Source organism: Mauremys reevesii, linkage group 4, assembly GCF_016161935.1.
Source record: "Mauremys reevesii isolate NIE-2019 linkage group 4, ASM1616193v1, whole genome shotgun sequence".
Taxonomy (NCBI): domain Eukaryota; kingdom Metazoa; phylum Chordata; order Testudines; family Geoemydidae; genus Mauremys; species Mauremys reevesii.
In genome coordinates, this window is record NC_052626.1 from 124144415 (window position 1) to 124165501 (window position 21087).

Below are 21087 nucleotides of genomic sequence, written 5' to 3' on the forward strand. Positions count from 1 at the left end.
TTCAATATCCCAACACTGACCCTCGGTACTAATTACCAGTGGCCGCACGTTATTGACCTATTGACTAAATCACGTTATCCTATCAAACCATTCCCTCCATAAACTTATCAAGCTTAATCTTAAAGCCAGAGAGGTCCTTCGCCCCCACTGTTTCCCTCGGTAGGCTGTTCCAGAATTTCACTCCCCTGATGGCTAGGAACCTTCGTCTAATTTCAAGCCTAAACTTCCCGACTGCCAATTTATATCCATTTGTTCTCGTGTCCACATTAGTACTGAGCTGAAATAATTCCTCTCCCTCCCTGGTATTTATCCCTCTGATATATTTAAAGAGAGCAATCATATCTCCTCTCAACCTTCTTTTGGTTAAGGAAAACAAACCGAGCTCCTCAAGTCTCCTTTCATATGACAGGCTTTCCATTCCTCGGATCATTCTAGTGGCCCTTCTTTGTACCCGTTCCAGTTTGAATTCATCCTTCTTGAACATGGGAGACCAAAACTGCACACACTACTCCAAATGAGGTCTCACCAACGCCTTGTATAACGGGACTAGCACCTCCTTATCTCTACTAGAAATACCTCGCCTAATGCATCCCAAGACCGCATTAGCTTTTTTAACGGCCACATCACATTGCCGACTCATAGTCATCCTGCGATCAACCAGGACTCCGAGGTCCTTCTCCTCTTCCGTTACTTCCAACTGGTGCGTCCCCAGCGTATAACTAAAATTCCTGTTAGTCATCCCTAAATGCATAACCTTACACTTCTCACTATTGAATTTCATCCTATTACTAATACTCCAGTTTACAAGGTCATCCAAATCTCCCTGGAGGATATCCCGATCCTTCTCCGAATTGGCAACACCTCCCAACTTCGTGTCATCCGCAAACTTTATCAGCCCACTCCTACTTTTGGTTCCAAGGTCAGTGATAAATAGATTAAATAAGATCGGACCCAAAACCGAACCTTGAGGAACTCCACTGGTAACCTCCCTCCAACCTGACAGATCACCTTTCAATACGACCTGCTGCAGTCTCCCCTTTAACCAGTTCCTTATCCACCTCTGGATTTTCATTTCTATCCCCATCTTTTCCAATTTAACCAGTAATTCTTCATGCGGTACCGTATCAAATGCCTTACTGAAATCAAGATATATTAGATCCACCGCATTTCCCTTGTCTAAAAAATCTGTTACTTTCTCAAAGAAGGAGATCAGGTTGGTTTGGCACGATCTACCTTTCGTAAAACCATGTTGTAATTTGTCCCAATTGCCATTGACCTCAAGGTCCGTAACTACTCTCTCCTTTAATATTTTTTCCATGACTTTACATAATACAGATGTTAAACTAACAGGCCTGTAGTTACCCGGGTCACTTTTTTTCCCCTTCTTGAAAATAGGAACTATATTAGCTCATCTCCAGTCAAACGGTACAACCCCCGAGTTTAGAGATTCGTTAAAAATTATCGCTAACAGGCTTGCAATTTCACTTGCCAATTCCTTTAATATTCTAGGATGAAGATTATCTGGGCCGCCGGATTTACTACCGTTAAGCTGTTCAAGTTTGGCTTCTACCTCGGATACTGTAATTTCCAACCCTGCACCTTCATTCCCATCAGTCACTCTGCCACTATTCCTAAGTCCTTCATTAGCCTCATTAAAGACCGAGGCAAAATATTTGTTTAGATATTGTGCCATGCCTAGTTTATCCTTAATCTCCACTCTGTTTACAGTTTTAAGCGGTCCCACTTCTTCTTTCTTGGTTTTCTTCCTATTTATATGGCTAAAAAACCTTTTACTATTGGTTTTAATTCCCTTCGCAAGGTCCATCTCTACCCGGCTTTTGGCCTTTCTCACTGCATCCCTACACCCTCTGACCTCAAGAAGGTAGGTTTCTTTGCTGATCCCTCCCATCTTCCACTCCTTGTACGCTTTCTGTTTTTTCTTAATCACCCCTCTAAGACGCTTGCTCATCCAGCTCAGTCTAAAACTGCTACCTACGGACCATTTTCCCTTTCTCGGGATACAGGCCTCTGACAGCTCCTGCAACTTCAACCTAAAATAATCCCAGGAGTCTTCTGCCTTTAGATCCCTAAATATGTTAGTCCAATCCACTTCCCTAACTAGTCGCCTTAATTTAGTAAAGTTAGCCCTTTTGAAATTGTAAACCTTAGTCTCAGATGCAATTTTGTTTATCCTTCCATTTATTTTGAACCGAATTAGCTCATGATCACTCGAGCCAAGGTTGTCCCCTACAACCATTTCCTCAACAAGGTCCTCACTACTCACCAAAACCAAATCTAAAATGGCATCCCCCCTCGTCGGTTCAGCAACTACTTGATGAAGGAATTCATCAGCTATCACGTCTAGGAAAAGCTGAGCCCTATTATTATTACTAGCATTTGTTCCCCAATCTATATCCGGGAAGTTAAAGTCTCCCATGATCATACAGTTCCTATTAGTATTTACCTCCTTAAAAACATTAAAGAGCTCTCTATCCATATCCAGGCTAGATCCCGGCGGTCTATAGAACACCCCAATCACTATCCCAGGGGAGGCTCTAGTAGTTTTCTTCCCTAATGTGACCATTGCCCAAACAGACTCCGTATTATCCATTCCATTACTAGTTATTTCATTACAGTTTACCTCATTATTGACATACAATGCTACTCCCCCACCTTTACCTTTGTTTCGGTCTTTCCTAAACAGCACATACCCTTCCATACCTGTACTCCAGTCATGACTACCGTTCCACCATGTTTCGGTTATTCCTACGATATCCGGTTTCAATTCTCGGACCAGGAGCTCCAATTCCTCCATTTTGTTACCTAGGCTTCTCGCATTGGTGAACAAACATCCTAATTTTTGCTGTTTGGCTTCTCTCACCTTTGGTACCCAATTTGGTAGGGACACAGTACTACCAGTATGACCTAATGGTCTAGTATCCATCCCCCCGCCTCTTCCTTATGTCCAAACCCCTCCCTCTGGCTATATCCGTTCTTATCGTGTTGTCCTCCCTCTCAATGTTTAAATTTGGCGTGGAGAGTGCCTGGACATCTCCCAACCGTCTCCCCCCAATACCTAGTTTAAAGCTCTTTTGATCAGATGAGCCAGCCTCCTTCCTAGAAGTCTATTTCCTTCCCTACTCAGGTGGAGCCCATCCCGTGAGAACAGTTCTCTGTCCCCGAAAGCCTCCCAGCACCTTCCTTTGCACAAGCCTCAGGAACCTGGGCCAGCGCCGGCCATGCGCACCCTGGTGTGCAACACAGGAGAAGGCTGGCTCAGAGGCACACGCAGTTCTAGTGATCAGCGCCACACAGCACAAGCCCATGCTCGTGAGCCAGTGAGTCACACAGAGCAGAGGCCTCATCCTGCTATTGTTGTGGCAGGATGGTGGCCCAGGGGGGCCAAGTCCCGGGAATGGTTCTCTCCCCGCAGGAAGGCCAGGAGCCGGTGGGCGAGAGAGGGCCAAAGGTGGCTGGCTGTCCATAGGGTCAAATGAGGGAAAGAGCAGCAAGTCTGAAAGAGGAGAGAAAGCCCCATTCTCTGCTCTCAGATGTGGTCTAAGATCCCACCTCTAGCGTTGGATTCATTGCCCAGGGGATGCCCACGCTGCAATCAGAGACGTGACAAAAGCACACGCAGATCTAGCTAGTGCCAATCCCAATAGCAGTGATGCTGTGGCAGCACGGACTTGCCACTCAAGTACATACCCAGAGACCAGGCTGTGCCTATACAGCCCATATGGAAGGCCGGGCTGCTGGGGCTTCGCTGCGGTTGGTTCCTGAGCTAGCTAGGTCGCAGCTAGCTTGGGTAGGTCTACCCGTGCTGCAGTCACACCTCTGAGCACAGCATAGACAGACCCATAGACACACAGGCCAAAGGACCAGGAGCTTCCTTCAAGAGGATGAAGACTGGTCGCTCTCCTGGAGTTCACAGATCGAATGGGGTTACCGGCAGGAGTCGCGCCTCTGCCACCGAGTGGACAGATTCACTGTCCGATCAGATGCCTGCAGCTCCGGGCTGTACCAAAGGGGCCTGGAGGAGCGTCAGTGTTTCTTTCGGCTGCAGCGAGGGGTTCCAGCCCCGCAGGAAGCACACGGCTGCCCAGCACAATGTTGGTAGCAGACGAGGCCCCGCAGGCCCCGGGGAAGGATCCCGAAGCCCCCTCTTACCTGTTGATGGGCACTCGCCAGCTGCTCTTCTAAGGTTGCCACTCGTTCTAAGGCGGCTCGCAAGCGCTCTCTCACCTGCAGGCGTTCGAGACAACGGGAAAGGTTGTTACTTAGCTGGGTGGGCACTGCTGACTCCTCGACTTGGCCCGACTCCCTGCCCATGCCCAGCACGTGCTGGGACCCAGGATCACTCCGTAGCAACATGGTACTGCCAATCATCAGCCACGGGCCAGAGCCGGAAATGGCTGCAGGAGGAAAGCCTGGGGGGGTCACTGAGAGATTCAAATCTATGCTTCTCCCACGGTGCCTTTCCACTGAGGGCTGAGCATGGGCATCAGATCGGATCCCCCTCCCCCGGCGCTGTGTGAGCAGCATACAAGGCGTCTCATCACCAGGCTGCCCAGGAGCCCCAGCTGCTCAGACAGGGCCCAGGATTTTGTCCCGTCTATATAAGTGGGCTATTCCCATCCCACTTGGCTCCAGCCCTCTCCCCTGCTAATTCTCCTCCTCTCCCCACCTCCAGGCTCCCTGGGTTGGCTTTCCGGGGAGAGCTGCGCTGCCAGTGCCAGCACCCCTAGCCGTCTGTCCGCAGCATGCAGCAGTCTGGAGTCGGGGCAGCCTGGGGGCCGAGCAGAGAGGCGCCCGGGGCCAGGGTATCACTGCGGGAGGGGTCAGCGTCCCAACACCACTGACAGGCACCCCAGCCTAATCCCGTCTACCTTCCAAGAGCCGAGCGCTTCACCAGGGCGCCCAGCCAGCGGCGTTCCCAGGGATGTTTACACGCGAGTCTGGACTGTGCCTGTGCCCTGGAGCTGTGCTCCGAAGAACCTGAACCAGGCCTGTGGCTACAGTGTAATAGGGTCACTGCCTCGCTACCAGCTCCCCTGGGCTCTGGGCGGAACCAGCAGTGCTTCGGGCAGCTGCTGCATCATCGCAGGGGAGAGGAGACAGCAGCTTGGACGGCTCCTTTGCCCACTTGCCTGCTGGGGGAGCCCCTGGGAGAGCAGGACGGGTGCTGGCTCTGCAGGCCAGAAGAGGAGAAGCCAAGAACCAGCCACCAATGATGTCTCTGAGTCTCTGCCCCAGGCCAGGTTAGAGCAGCCCCAGCTGGCAGAGGTCCCCAATGGGAGCGGCACAGCCTGAGCACTGATGGCGGCCCATTGGCTTTCAGCCTGCAGGGACAGGACACCAAGGCTCTCAGATGAGCCAACTCCTTCCAGATGACCAACCCGAACCTGATCCCCCTACTGCTGAGCCCTGCCATGACCTTGAGCCCCCACAGCTATCTGAACCCTCCCAAATCCCCCACCCCAGGAGCCAAACTGCTCCTCTGCTTCCCCACAGCCGCTGACAATGCTGAGACAGGCCCAGGTTTCCAAGATAAAAGTCTGCCCCCTGACCCACCAGGGAGCAGCAGGAGGCCCCTCTGAGCAGGTCTAGCACCATTCCTGAGCTCCCAGCTGGGCACCTTGCTGCCAGAAAGTCGGCCACAGCTTGGGGGAGTGCCAAGGACAGTCAGGACAGAGCAAAGAGCTGAACCCGCCTAGCCTGGCCAAGAGATAATCTGGGCAGCAGCATCTCTCGGATGGGCATAGGTCGTTTAGGATAATACTAGGGGCACAGTCAGAGGAAACGAGATGATATTGAGAAACAGACACTTACAGGATCAGTTCCTGTGAGCGAGGGGCTTCAGGCTGTGGATGGGTTTCTCACGGGACAGGGTTTCCAGGACATTTAAAACGAGACAGGAGGGATCCCTGCAGGTAGGCTCTGCCAGCCCGTCCGTCCCTAGCACAAGCAGTATGCAGGGAAGGCGGGAGCTGACGCTGCACAGTGCAAGTGGCTCGGAAGCACTGTGTTAAGCAAGCCAACGCCTGCAACTCTCTGGCTGACCCACTTCTGCCAGGAGAGCTCTGGATAAAAATCCAAGGGGAGGGTGATCTCGCTGCCATTATGCCCCACAGGACTGCAGAGATCCCTGCGGTCCCACTCAGGGAAAGACATCCCGCTGCTTAGAGACAAGGAGGTTCTGCTTTGCACAGGAGAAAAAAAAGGAGGTGGAGACAGGAATGGCTTGAGGGTTATTTCTGGGACCTGCCTTCCCATAGGCCTCAAGTCCAGCCTTCTCCATCCACGAACACAGAGAGGGAGGGGGCTGGATGCTAGCCAGGCAGGGCCAGCGAGAGCGCTGGATACAGAGTGTCCCAGGTGCAGGGCAGCTGGCTATGGGAAGGGGGCAGGGCCCCAGCTGGCTCCGGGCCCCTCTGCGGCACAGCTCACCTTTTCATCCAGTGCTTTGTGATGTTCGAACAACGACTTCAGCGCTTTGAGGACTTCCACTTCGCTGGAGACGCCGGACGGGGACTGAGCCTGCCGCTTCACCACCGTCATCCTCAGCGAGCGCTCGTGTCTCGAGACCAGGCACTCCAGGTGCTCCAGCAAGAGCTGCAAGAGAGGGAGGGAGAAGCCTTCACCGCCTCCCGTGGCCCCGCTCTCCCGTCTCAGCCCGGGGGGCTGGACAGGCCGTTTCTTTCCTGCCCAGTTCCAGAGCACAGGCCACGGTGGCACAACACACGGCAGCCCCTGTCTGGGCGACCAACCCAGCTCCACAGCACAGAGCCAGGCACATGCTTTACCGTCTGCCCAGCGCACAGCAGAGGCTACAAACGTGAACCCACTTATTACTGGGGAGGGAGATCTGGAGACCCCTCTTCACCTAGCTGCAAAGACCCGGAAGCCTTTGGAGATCTCTCCCACGATGCATGGAGCACCCACCCTGCCTTATGCTCAGACCTGGGGAAAACGTACGGTAAACGGCCAGCAAACACAGCCACAAAATCTCCACCGCACGCTCACCTCACCCCGGCCATTGAAAATAAACACCGTGCGGCTAAAGGCCACACTGCCCAGATCTCTGCTGCACGGCATCTTTGCTCCCCCAAGCTCAGGCCCCAGCAGTGCTGAGAGAGGAAGGGTCGTTTGAGCTGAGGGGCTGCTGCAGAGTGAAGATCCTTAGCAAAGCTCAGGGCCCAGGGACCAGCAGGGATTTCTGGAGCATAGGACTAAGGTTCCTCTTTAGTGCTGTGTGTGGATCCAGGACAGTCAGAACAGCCCGTATGGCAGTCCATATACTGCAGTGTAACCAGTATGAACTTAACGGGGTTGTAGAGAAATGATGGGGGGGTTCTGTTCCCAAGCCGTACAGAATGAGATCCCGCCTACGGAGGTCCCTAGGGGACAAACTCCAGAGAGGTTCGCTTTCTCTGCGTCAGCTTGCCCAGACCGCTACAAACCAGAGCGTAAATGCACGGGAGAAAGACAGCACGGGGTTTGCATAGCAACTGCTCTCACTCTGCCTAGCTCTCAGCGGTATTGTTAGTCCCAGAGTTGGGAACCACTGGGGTTTTTAATAAGCACCTCAGCTCACATAGACTTAGACGCAGTCAGGTCTCAGGGCCAGGGACGGACATTATTTCCTGTGACTTACCCTGGTGTTATTCCGCTCGGCTTTCAGCTCTGAAATCTCCTCTTCCCTCTCCAGCAGCTGCTCTCGACAGGCACTGAGTTCTCTCGTCAGCGTGGCAAACTCCTGCAAAAAGGCACAATGCTATGGTGAGCGGAGAAGCTGGGCTCTGCCCCGAGAGGAGGTGCACTGTCCTGGTGCGTATCTCTTCAGACTGATGTATGAGGAGGACACAAGCGAGGTCCCAATCTGCTACTTTGGGGGCCTCTGACATGGTTTAAAACCACAATACCGCCAGAATGATGCCAAGAGCGAACTCCCAGCCAAACACCATCCTCAGCTCAACCAGACAGACAGCCCCTTCCCGAGCAAACCTTCACCCTCCTCCAGAAATGACTGCCTCTGTGGGACTCCACCGTCTTTAGACACCCAGGGGCAAAACGGGCCTTGCTGGGTACCCTGCCGTTAAACCAAGGGGGGTCCTAGATCTCCGCCGCACTCATCATGACTGCAGCAGGGAGAGAGGCCAGCTATCAATCCCCAACTGTGTAGTGCTTTTTAGGCTAAAACCATCACCTTACATTTGACCCACTAACCAACCAGCAGCTAGTACAGCCCCATAACACTAGCTCCGCATGCTCCCTGTAAGGCGAGCCCCTGCCGTCTGCATCAGCCTGACTTCCAGGGATTGTTGTACGTGCTCTGGCCAGAATTTACAATTGAGCTGGCCTGTGGGCTCAGGTTATGCAGAGTGTGACACTGCATTCCATATTCCTTATGAAAATACGCTTATGATAGGAATATGACATAACTGAGATGTACTTTATGCCGGATGGCTCACGTGAGGTATCATTGGGAGGGTTCTGATTTACTGAATGTGATTATCCCATGTGCCTGTATCATTTCTGTATCCGAAGTAAGGAATATTGATTCTATATCTGTATTGCAGCTATGCTACTTTGGGTGACGCTCACTGCTAACACTTCAGGTACAACAATGGAAAAGCCAGACAGGGTGGATGGCCCATCAGCAAGAACAATGGACTGTGAAAAGCCTGGCCTGCCTGTGGATCCTCCATACTGCCCCTGACTCATGGACGTTGTGATCCTACAGAATCAGGTGGTCTTGTCACCTGATACTAAAACATTACCTGGGACTTCTTGTAACTTTCCATTGTGAGGGAAGGGGGGGGCGGTCAAGTTTGGGAAACAGGATTCCTGCCTTATGTAAATCCTATTTACGGGTGGGGAGGAAGGCAAACGGGGCTCCTCCTTTCCATGGCCTGTCTGCCCAAGAAGAAAGACTGCAGAAGGGAAGGCAAGGGAGGAGTCCAGACTGAGAAAGGGGTCCAGTCTGAAAAGGAATAACTGGAACTCTGAACCACAGTAACATTGGAAACTGCCTGCAACAATATCTAGGGTGAGAAATGCTATTTGTAACCAATTGCTTTAGTGAAACTAGCTTAGTTTGCATGCTTGATTTCATTTGCTTAGTAATCTGCTTTGTTCTGTTTGCTACCCATTTTACCACTTAAAATCTGCCTTTTGTAGTTAACATTTGTTTTATTTAGAATATAACCCAGTGTCTGTAATTTCTAACAAGTGGGGGGGGGGGAGAAGTTGTGCACATCTTCCTCCACATTGAGGGAGGAGGCAGATTTCATAATATACCTGTGGGTCTGCACTCCAAGGGAGGTGAACATCTGAGTGCTGGAGCAAGTCCCTTAAGCTGAGTCTTCCCAGAGCTGAGTCTTCAGCTGGGTGTGGACCTGCCTGTGTGTGTATGTGTGTTAGAGGAGGTTTTCAGGGCCTGGCTTGGCAAGACAGGTTAAAGGGGGACCAGGCTGGCAGAATAGGTAGACTCAGTGGTATCTCAGCACATCAGGTGGCTTCCCCAAGGGTCCAACCCTGGGCGTCACACAGAGAAAGAGTTAATGGGGGATTCCCCTGCCCTGTCTAGCCTTCCTCTCTACCAACAGTGGAGAACAATTCTCCAGAGATAATGGAACCACCACAAGCTCTTCTTGGTTCAGATTCCAACATCTCCAGGTTCTTCACCCGCCTCCCTGGCTCCCCTGCAGTAAATGCTCTCCCCCGGGAGGACTCAATTGGCACTCACATTGCTCACCCCGAGAGAAATGCAGGCAGCCCCATTCGCCGTCTAGACAGGAAGCAGCTCCAGGGCTCATAGGACAAGTGGTGCTGGAGCATGTGTCTCATAGCAGCTCCACTCAACCCAGCCCACCAGCCTCCTACACCTGTCTGTGCCATGCAGGATGTCCGGTCTAAGGTACTTCTATGGCCTTCAAGTATCCAAGGCCCTTGCAACTTTTACCCCGTGTGGCAGGGCAGTGCTGAATCCCCATTGTACAGATGGGAAACTGAGACCCAGAGAGGGGAAGTGACTCACCCAAGGTCACACAGGGAGGCTGTGGCATAGTAGAAAACTGAACCTGGGTCTCCTAAGTCCCAGATTCCCACTCTGAGCCACCTTTGCTCAATATGTTGCATTTGACAATCTAGGTGTCTGCCTCTGCAGCAGCAGCATTTGGAGAAACCAGGGAGAAATAACCACGTCAGGTCTAAGGGCTGGAAGCAGAGGATCAAAAGAGCAAGAAAGTCTGAACTGCACTGAGCACCCATCAGTACATCACAGTAAATCAGGCATCCGCAGACAGGGCAGAATCTGGGGGGCTTTAGTGAGGGTCTAAACACTAGCCGAGCATTTAGAAACAGCTTAGAGAGCATTGAACAGGGGCTGTCTCCACAGTTCCTTAGCTGCACTGTGCACCCAGGAGAGCAGCATTTGCCCAGGCAGCTCTCGTTAGGTCTGCTTGGCCACTTTGCATAAAAACTGAACCAGTGGAGAGAAATACTAAACTGAGTAGCGCGTGTCATTGTGAGCACATTGGCCCCGGGCTCTGCACTGGCTGCCGATGGCTCTCTGGGTGCAGTTTGAGATGTGGACTTTGAGCACTCAGCAATGCAGCAGTGCATCTCCCCAGGGATTGGTGCATCTACTCACGGCCCTGGGCCAAACTCAGGTGAGTCTAAGCTGGTGTAACTCTCAGCTTCTTCCAGCTCCTCCAGGGTGTAAGTGACACCAGTTAGACTCCTGCTGACTCTGGTGCAGGGACTGCCTCTGAGTGTCCTCCATTTTGGGGGAGGAGTGGAGACTGCTTGATGGAGCTCTGTCCAAGCCAGGAGCTGTGGCTACACTGCTGCTAGGAAACCAGAAGCTGCTGCTGCGAGCCTGCTGGGCCTTTGACCAAATAGGGAGCCTCAGAAGCTGTTGGTGGCTTCCCTGGAGCCAGAGCAGAGACTGTTGCTGTGCCCAGGATCATTCCGCCTCTTCTCCAAAGTAGTTGTTGACCTCTGGTTAAAACAACTCCAGTCTAACCCTAACCCCAGTTTAGAGTTGTTCTGCCCCTTGTTGCCTTGGCTAGATGGATTCACTGTGAACATCCAGAACCTGAAAGCCAGAAGAGTGCACACAAAGATGTGCTCACTCTAGTGTAAGAGTAGACTGTTTAGAATTGGGGGGTTTGATTTAGACCCATTGCAAAGATGAGCTCAGGTCCATTAGCCACGGCCAGTTTTAATTTCCTTTACAAGTAAGAGGACTGCAGCAGAGATCCAGCCATCACTATCCCAAGATAACTAAATCATCCCAGCCAGGGCTTTGTACGCCTGACCTTAAAATACTAGTGAAAAAGGTTTTCCTAATACCCAACCTAAACCTCTCCCACTGCAACTTGAGACCATTGCTCCTTGTTCTGTCATCTGGTACCACAGAGGACAGTCTAGATCCATCCTCTTCATTCTTCTCTTCTGCAGACTAAACAATCTCAATCTGCTGACAATGCCCCCTTATACACAGCCCAAAATGCGTTGGGCCTCTTGGCAGTAAGGGCACACTGTTGACTGAACCTCATCAGATTTCTTTTGCCCCAATCTCTAAATTGTCTAGGTCCCTCTGTATCCTATCCCTACCTTTCAGCATGTCTACCACTCTTCCTAGTTTAGTGTCATCTGCAAACCTGATCCACCTTATAGTCCATTCATCCAATCCATACTTCTTTAACTTGCTGGCAAGAATACTGTGGGAGACCGTATCAAAAGCTTTGCTAAGGTCAAGGAATAACAAGTTCACTGCTTTCCCCTCATCCACAGAGCCGGTTATCTCATCATGGAAGGCAATGGTGAATCCATGCTGACTGTTCCTGATCACTTTCAGAATTGATTCCTTGAGGACCTGCTCCATGATTTTTCCAGGGACTGAGGTGAGGCTGACTGGCCTGTAGTTCCCTGGATCCTCCTTCTTCCCTTTTTTAAAGATGGTCACTACATTAGCCTTTTCCCAGTCATCCGGGACCTCCCCTGATTGCCATGAGTTTTCAAAGATAATAGCCAATGGCTCTGCAATCACATCAGCCAACTCCTTTAGCACCCTCTGATGCAGTGCATCCGGCCCCATGGCTTTGTGCTCATCCAGCTTTTCTAAATAGTCCTGAACCACTTCTTTCTCCACAGAGGGCTGGCACTTTACTGTTGACAACATCAGGCGCCTGGGCATACAGGTAAGCATTGCCTGCTCCCCAGTTACCCAGGGAGGAAAAGGCGGGTTATATTAATGTGCATCATCCTCATATACAGATCACCTCCAAATCTGACCCACTGAGGATGTGAGAAGGTGGAAATCAGAATAGGGTGGGGGCTACTTCACCATGCACCAATTTACACCTTCCAGGTAGTCCCTTTACTTGTTGCACTCCTGTTCTGGCACCTCGGCAGGCAAGTTACACCCATTGAGACTCCCTGGGGCTGAGATTCAGGGGGCCAAATTCAGAGGGGGGGCAGGTAAGGTGATCATAAGGGGATGCAAGGCTAGGGGCGTCTACATTAGCGTAACGTACGTGACTTCACTGGAGCCAGATTCCACTGTGAACTTGGCCTTTTGCGCCCATCCCGCGACTGACTCTTGGGAATACCGATAAGGTGGTCAAGTTGCTTTCCTTTCTTTTCCCCTTTCTTTGAGGGTAGAGTTAAGAGTAACTCTGTTGCTGGCCGAGAGCCCTTGCAGATTAGAGAACCGTGTGCCAGATCTTGTTCTGACTGTAGATCTCAGCTCATGTATATAAGGCTGGACTGCCATAAGCTTTCCAGTCTAAGCAGGGATACCTATAAGTGGATTAGAAAGTGAAACAGGGAGGCCTAATAGTGGCTCAAATTAAGAATGATTATAAACAGAGCTTGGAAACTAACCATAAGGAGACCTGCCTGGGAGGGGATCCCCAGAAAAAGGCAGCTCCAGACATTTCAAATCTTCATGGCTCGTATTAAAACCCAAAGTGCAGGTAAGCATAACTAGGCAGACAGAGCCCCAAGGACCCGCTCCCTGGCTCACTGTTTCCCTCTCCGCCCAATGAGGATAATATGAAGTGCTTTGAGATCCACTGATGAAAAGCGTGATAGAAAAGCTAGGGATTCTTCCGGGGCTTCACAGAACTAGTATTACCTCCATATATGGCACTGGTGAGACCAGTATGGGAACACTGTGCCCAGTTCTGGTGTCCACACTTCCAAAAAAGATGTTGAAGAAATGGAAAGTGTGCAAGAAAAGAGCTACGGAATGATCCGAGGGCTGGAAAACCCATGAGAGACCCATGGTGCTCGGTCCTTTAGACTAGCGGGACTAAGAGGCAACTTAAGCACAAGATCATGGACGAAGAAGCTAAATGAAGTAAGACTGGAAATGAAGGACACATTTTTACCTCTGAGGATAACTAACTAGGGCTGTCGATTAATCACAGTTAACTCATGTGATTAACTCAAAAAAATTAATCGCAATTAAAAAATTAATTGCAATTAATTGCACTTTTAATCATACAGTTAAACAAAAGAACACCAATTGAAATTTATTCAATATTTGTGGATGTTATTCTACATTTTCAAATATATTACATAAGAACATAAGAACGGCCATACTGGGTCAGACCAAAGGCCCATCCAGTCCAGTATCCTGTCTACCAACAGTGGCCAATGCCAGGTGCCCCAGAGGGAGTGAACCTAACAGGTAATGATCAAGTGATCTCTCTCCTGCCACCCATCTCCACCCTCTGACAAAACAGAGGCTAGGGACACCATTCCTTACCCATCCTGGCTAATAGCCATTAATAGACTTAACCGCCATGAATTTATCTAGTTCTTTTTTAAACCTTGTTATAGTCCTAGCCTTCACAACCTCCTCAGGCAAGGAGTTCCACAAGTTGACTGTCCGCTGTGTGAAGAAGAATTTCCTTTTATTTCTTTTAAACCTGTTGTCCATTAATTTCATTTGGTGGCCCCTAGTTCTTATGACGGGTTTCAGAGTAGCAGCCGTGTTAGTCTGTATGCGCAAAAAGAACAGGAGTACTTGGTAGCACCTTAGAGACTAACAAATTTATTTGAGCATAAGCTTTCAAGGGCTACAGCCCACTTCATCAGATGCATCAGTAGCCCACAAAAGCTTATGCTCAAATAAATTTGTTAGTCTCTAAGGTGCCACAAGTACTCCTGTTTTTTTCCCTAGTTCTTATATTATGGGAACTAGTAAATAACTTTTCCTTATTCACTTTCTCCACACCACTCATGATTTTATATATCTCTATCATATCCCCCCTTAATCTCCTCTTTTCCAAGCTGAAAACTCCTAGCCTCTTTAATCTCTCCTCATATGTGACCCGTTCCAAACCCCTAATCATTTTAGTTGCCCTTTTCTGAACTTTTTCTAATGCCAGTATATCTTTTTTGAGATGAGGAGACCACATCTGTATGCAGTATTCAAGATGTGGGCGTACGATGGATTTATATAAGAGCAATAAGATATTTCTGTCTTATTTTCTATCCCTTTTTTAATGATTCCTAACACTCTGTTTGCTTTTTTGACTGCTGCTGCGCACTGCGTGGACACCTTCAGAGAACTATCCATGATGACTCTAAGATCTCTTTCCTGATTAGCTGTAGCTAAATTAGTCCACATCCTATTGTATGTAGAGTTGGGGTTATTTTTTCCAATGTGCATTACTTTACATTTATCCACATTAAAGTTCATTTGCCATTTGGTTGCCTAATCACTTAGCTTTATGAGATCTTTCTGAAGTTCTTCAAAGTCTGCTTTTGCGTTAACTATCTTGAGCAGTTTAGTATCATCTGCAAACTTTGCCATCCCACTGTTTACCCCTTTCTCCAGATCATTTATGAATAAGTTGAATTGGATTGGTCCTAGGACTGACCCTTGGGGAACACCACTAGTTACCCTTCTCCATTCTGAAAATTCACTATTTATTCCTACCCTTTGTTCTCTGTCTTTTAACCAGTTCTCAATCCATGAAAGTATCTTCCCTCTTATCCCATGACAACTTAATTTATGTAAGAGCCTTTGGTGAGGGACCTTGTCAAAGGCTTTCTGGAAATCTAAGTACACTATGTCCAGTGGATCCCCCTTGTCCACATGTTTGTTGACCCCTTCAAAGAACTCTAATAGATTAGTAAGACACGATTTCCCTTTACAGAAACCATGTTGACTTTTGCCCAACAATTTATGTTCTTCTATGTGTCTGACAATTTTATTCTTTACTATTGTTTCAACTAATTTGCCCAGTACTGACGTTAGACTTACCGGTCTGTAATTGCCGGGATCACCTCTAGAGCCCTTTTTAAATATTAGCATTACGTTAGCTATCTTCCAGTCATTGCGTACAGAAGCTGATTTAAAAGACAGGTTACAAACCCTAGTTAATAGTTCTGCAATTTCACATTTGAGTTCTTTCAGAACTCTTGGGTGAATGCCATCTGGTCTAGGTGACTTGTTACTGTTAAGTTTATCAATTAATTCCAAGACCTCCTCTAGTGATACTTCAATTGATTTCAGTTACAACACAGAATACGAAGTGTACAGTGCTCACTTCATATTATTTTTATTACAAATATTTGCACTGTAAAAATGAAACAAAAGAAATAGTCATTTTAAATTCAGCTCATACAATTACTGTAGTGCAATCTATTTATCATGAAATGCAAATTACAAATGTAGATTTTTTTTGTTACATAACTGCACTCAAAAACAAAACAATGTAAAACTTTAGAGCCTACAAGTCCATTCAGTCCTACTTCTTATTCAGCCAATCGTTTAGACAAACAAGTTTGTTTACATTTATGGGAGATAATGCTGCCTGCTTCTTATTTACAATGTCACCTGAAAGTGAGAACAGACATTTCCATGGCACTTTTGCAGCTGGCATTGCAAGGTATTTACGTACGAGATATAAAAATGTTATTAAACCTAATGTTAAAAAATTATATAATACATAGGTTGGGAAAAGAGTGTCTGTACATCTGGGTACAGTGCTTAGATTATCCACAAATACAAAGTTTGTTTTTAAAGTCAGAAGATACATATAGTGCATAATCAGCAATAACCCGAATTCAGGTGAAAAGATTTAACAATACAGTTTAGATATTAGACTCCGAATACTCGAGTACATCACTCATGAAAAGCTGTATGGAGATTTGGTTGTGGAAAGCAAAATATATCAATGAGTGGAGATTGTCCCTCAGTAACTGAGAATTAGGTAGGTTGTCCATTTAGAAAATACAATCCATGAGAACAGTATTTGTTACTTTCCTGACCGCACTTCTCATCGGCACTCCAGCTCATCCCTCCTGGTATTGCTGACATCCAGTGATGTGTTCTATGTAGATGTCCCTCAACCACCTGATGGCGTCCGACACCACAAGTTGCCACATCAGCCGAGCGTAGCGTTGACCAATTCCGCATTCTCTCAGCACTCAGTCGTTACTGGGGTCCCATGCGCCTAAGGCTCCGATGATCAGTGCATGTGTCTGGACCTGGTAACCCTTAGCTCTCAAGGTTTTGGCCAGAGGGGCATATTTCTCTACCTTTCAAGCTCGGGCATCATGGAAGGCCGGGGTCCTGTTCTCGAACGGCACTGTGACATCCACCATGATGATCTTCTTCTGGTCCTCGTTGGTGATGACGATGCCCGGTCGCAGTTGGCTGTTGGTTCTGGGGATGGCAGAGTTCACGGCAACCTTCCCCATGGGTGGCAAGATGGCTCTGGCCAGGAGATCTTGGATGTTGTGTCACAGCTGCCAAGCTCTCGAATGGGGCTTGCAGCTACACAGGACATGAGGTAGCCTCTCGTTGGCAGAGCCGCACTTCCTGCATCACTTGTCCCGATTCCTGTGGCGGACAGCTCAGTTCAGCAGCACGCAGTTGAGCCGGGCCCTGTGGATGAACCTCTAGTTGGCAAATCGAGTGAAGCTGCCCCTGGGGAGGAAGTGGTTGCTGGCGTCCCACTTGCAAGTCACCTCAAACGCCTTGCCCTGGTCCGGCTTCTATTTCAGGTTTTCCACGTATTGGCAACGCATGGCATCCGTTGTCTCCAGCATGGTTCTAGCTTTGGAGCGATGATAGTGTGATCTGTATTCTTCACCTGTGGCACCAGGACTCCCAGCTCCCGCCATTCCTTGCACCATGCTAAACATTCATATGCCCCTTCTTGCTTCGACCACCATTCAGACATGCTTCCATGCTGATGATGCTCGTTAAAAAAATGCTGTAATTAAATTTGTGACTGAACTCCTTGGGGGGGAATTGCATATCTCCTGCTGTTTTACCTGCATTCTGCCATATATTTCATGTGGTAGCAGTCTTGGATGAGAACCCAGCACATGTTGTTCATTTTAAGAACACTTTCATTGCAGATTTGACAAAACGCAAAGAAGGCACCAATGTGAGATTTCTAAAGATAGCTATGGTACTCGACCCAAGATTTAAGAATCTGAAGTGCCTTTCAAAATCTGACAGGGAGGAGGTGTGCAAATATGCTTTCAGAAGAGGTAAAAGAGCAACACTCCAATGTGGAAACTACAGAACCCGAACCACCAAAATAGAAAAATCAACCTTCTGCTAGTGGCATCTGACTCAGATAATGAAATTGAATGTGCATCGGTCCGCACTGTTTTGCATCGTTATCGAGCAGAACCTGTCATTGGCATGGACGCACATCTGCTGGAATGGTGGTTGAAGCATGAAGGGACATATGAATCTTTAGCACATCTGGCACATAAATATCTTGTGATGCCGGCTACAACAGTGCCATGAGAACACCTGTTCTCACTTTCAGGTGACATTGTAAACAAGAAGCAGGCAGCATTATCTCCTGCAAATGTAAACAAACTTGTTTAAGCAATTGGCTGAACAAGAGGTAGGACTGAGTGGACTTGTAGGCTCTAAAGTTTTACATTGTTTTATTTTTGAGTGGAGTTATTTTTTTGTTCATAATTCTACATTTGTAAGTTCAACTTTCATGATAAAGAGATTGCACTACAGTATTTGTATGAGGTGAATTGAAAAATACTATTTCTTTTGTTTTTTTACAGTGCAAATATTTGTAATGAAAAATAATAATATAAAGTGAGCACTGTACACTTTGTATTCTGTGTTGTAATTGAAATCAATATATTTGAAAATATCCAAAACTATTTAAATAAATGGTATTCTATTTTTAACAGTGCAATTAATCGCTTGACAGCCCTATAACTAATCCTTGGAAAAACCTTACAAGAGATGTGTTGGATTCGTTGTCACTTGAAGTTTATAAATCAAGATTGAACATCTCTTTTCTACATCTCCAGCTCGACCACAAGCTCTAGGATGGATGCAGGAATCCCGGGTGAAGTTCTCTGTCCAGTGATCTGCAGGACGCGTGCATGACGCAGGCAAGATGGTCCCTTCTGGCCTTAAAGTCTATGACTTTATGAAACTGGTGCAACCTGTGCTGCTACACCTAATTTGGTTTCCACCTGGTTCTCAGCACTGTAGTTTAACTCAATTCCTTACTGAGTTACACTGTATCACTATAAGCCCTGTTTAAATCTAATTAACAGTGTTCACAAAGGGGTTTCGTACCGGTTTAAATTGCCTTTTAAACCAATTTACAGTCAAATTGGCGCAGGTACAGAGACGGGCTGCTAGGGACGGAGAGCCTGTTTGATGAGAGGAGATGGCAAGAGGAAGGCTCAGGGGGGAGCCCAATTGCTCTCTATAAATATATGGGGAGGGAGGGGGCAAACACCAGCAAGGCAGAAGCACGACTGAAGCTAACGGAGAGCATTGGCACCAGAACAAACGGGGATAAACTGGCCACAAATACATTTAAACTGGAAATTAGAAGAGTATTTCTAACTGGGGAGGTTCTGGAACTGCCTCCCAATACGAGTCGTGGGGGCAAACACATAACTGGGTATAAGATGGAGCTTGATGTACTGATGAACAGGCTGATATGATGGGATTGCCTGAAGGGTCCCTTCCAGCCGTATGGCCTTAACTTTTAATCTAGACAAGAACATTAAGAAAGCCAAGTCAAAGTACTTCCAAGTCAGAGGATGCCAAAGTTAAGGCTGCCCGCACAACCCTAACTCTGCCTCTTTGGGCATACTCTTTGTGATATAGCTACACCTCGAGATGCTGTAAATTGGTGTAACTCTGCTGAAGTCAATGCTGAGGCTCTGGCCCAGCAGTCCTTAGCTACACAAGCATGTTCCATCGTTCCCACAGGTCCCTTGTCTCATTCAGTGGTTTGCAGTGGCTGAATTAGCCAGAGCTCTCGCAGATATGGGCCTTGTTTTGGGCCCAGCTCGGTCTCAGTTTGAGTCTGCAATAAATCCAGATTTACACCAACGTAGCTAAGAGAGAATCTGGGCCCCCTGCGGACAGGCTGGGTGGCGTGTAATGAACGAAGCAGGAGCCCACTGAACACAGGTTAAGTCTTGGTTTGCAGCGTATCAACTTATCTGCTTTTCTATACTACAATTCCCACCCGCTTGCCCAAACACCCTGGGACCAGAGTCCCAGGGGAGAGGGAAATGCTCCTTAGCTCCAACTGAGCAATAGATGGATACGAGCGAAGGATCGTCTCACGCCAGCCCATTTCTCTGTATTCCCTATAATGGCAGCCCAGGGTGTGTCACCCATCCTACAGTAACTCACAGTGACGCAAAGGCCCTTGTCTGTCACAGACACCCAAGCAAAGCGCACCCATTCGGATTCCCACCCGCACTGCACAGGTGTCAGTAACAAGGTGCAGGGCAGAGGGAGCATCAGGCCCCTGGCTCCAGTTCTCTAGCCAGCACCTCAGACATTCCAGCACGGACCCCGTCTTAACAGAGCGATCATCTGGTGGACGCTTCCCACCCGCGATCCCGTTCTCCAGCTGGCCGCACCCCGACACAATCTCAGCAGATGATGGCTGAGGGAAGGGATAGTAGGGCAACCCCGAGGTTTTTGTTCAGTGTCTCCAAAGCAATACGTGTGTTGTCCTGTTTGAAAAAAAAAGTTAATTTCTTCCCCTCTTATCTGTGCTACTCCGTTTGCCCCCCCGGCTCCTGTGCATGTTGGGGATTGGTCCTGCTTTGAGCAGGGGGTGGGACTAGATGACCCCCTGAGGTCCCTTCCAACCCTGATAGTCTATGATTCTAGAAGCTTCTATGGTTCCCTTCCCCCTGCACATGCTGCCCTCCTGCCTGGTCCTTCTCATCCCTTGCTCCAGCTGCCAGGTCTCCTGTCCCTGACATTCCTCTCTCATTCGGCAGCCCAGCCCACTGGTGGCTGGGGCAACTCCAGCCCCACTAGTGGTTCCATTCCTGTTACTTACTATCTCCAATCTCTTCTCTTCTCCTCCCTCTCCAAGGGGGCAGCAGCCTCTAGTGGGCTGGCAGCTCTGTCTTATTCAAGCAGTTTTTACCGCTCTCCCAAGATCTTTCTTTGCAAGGAGCGTTCTCCATGGACCAGCAGTAAGGGCTCTGCACGTCACAGCTCATCCCCCTCTGCGATGGAATCGAACCTTAGCTGGTGTGGAAAGATGGGCCTGCTGCTCCTCAGAGCGCTCTGGGCCCCTGGTCTGAGGGTTTGCTGATGTCAGGGGCGGATTTAAAGTGCAGAAACCCCTAGTCAGATTCCTGAGAACACAGGAGAGGCCCTCAGGAAAGGATACAACTTGCAATGCTAAGACACAAAATTTAGGAAGGCATCCATCAAACAGGAGCCATCTTCTCTGTCTCCAAGCACTGCCTGTAGCACGAAGGAAAACGTGGCACAGTGTTTCTGAAGCAAAGCTAAAATCCGTCATCCCTTCATGGCAGGAGCGCTTTGAGTCGAGTACCGCAATGGAACTCGAGGAATAAATTGGATCCATCTGCGTGATTAATCTCATTTCAGGCCCCTAATTGGAATGATTGTTTCTGACAGGCCTGCGTTGTAAAGAGAAGGAGAGGCAGGGAGGCTGTTTATTCTGGGAAATCAGTGCTATTGACTTGGCATTATATGGGGGAATGGAACATTTAGAAAAGGAATCTGTCCAAAGCCATCTGTACTGTGGCTTTGAAACTTTC

General features: G+C 48.6%; 1 protein-coding gene across 1 annotated transcript in view; it reads right to left on the reverse strand.

The window, feature by feature from the left end:
• PPFIA4 (PTPRF interacting protein alpha 4) overlaps positions 1-21087 on the reverse strand; it is a 190259-nt gene that overhangs the window by 69643 nt on the left and 99529 nt on the right. Inside the window, exons 3-5 of the mRNA XM_039537315.1 lie at positions 7658-7759; positions 6451-6615; positions 4171-4245 (exon numbers count right to left, since the gene is read on the reverse strand). Of these exons, the coding sequence (XP_039393249.1) occupies positions 4171-4245; positions 6451-6615; positions 7658-7759 (342 nt within the window). The remainder of the gene's footprint in view (positions 1-4170; positions 4246-6450; positions 6616-7657; positions 7760-21087) is intronic.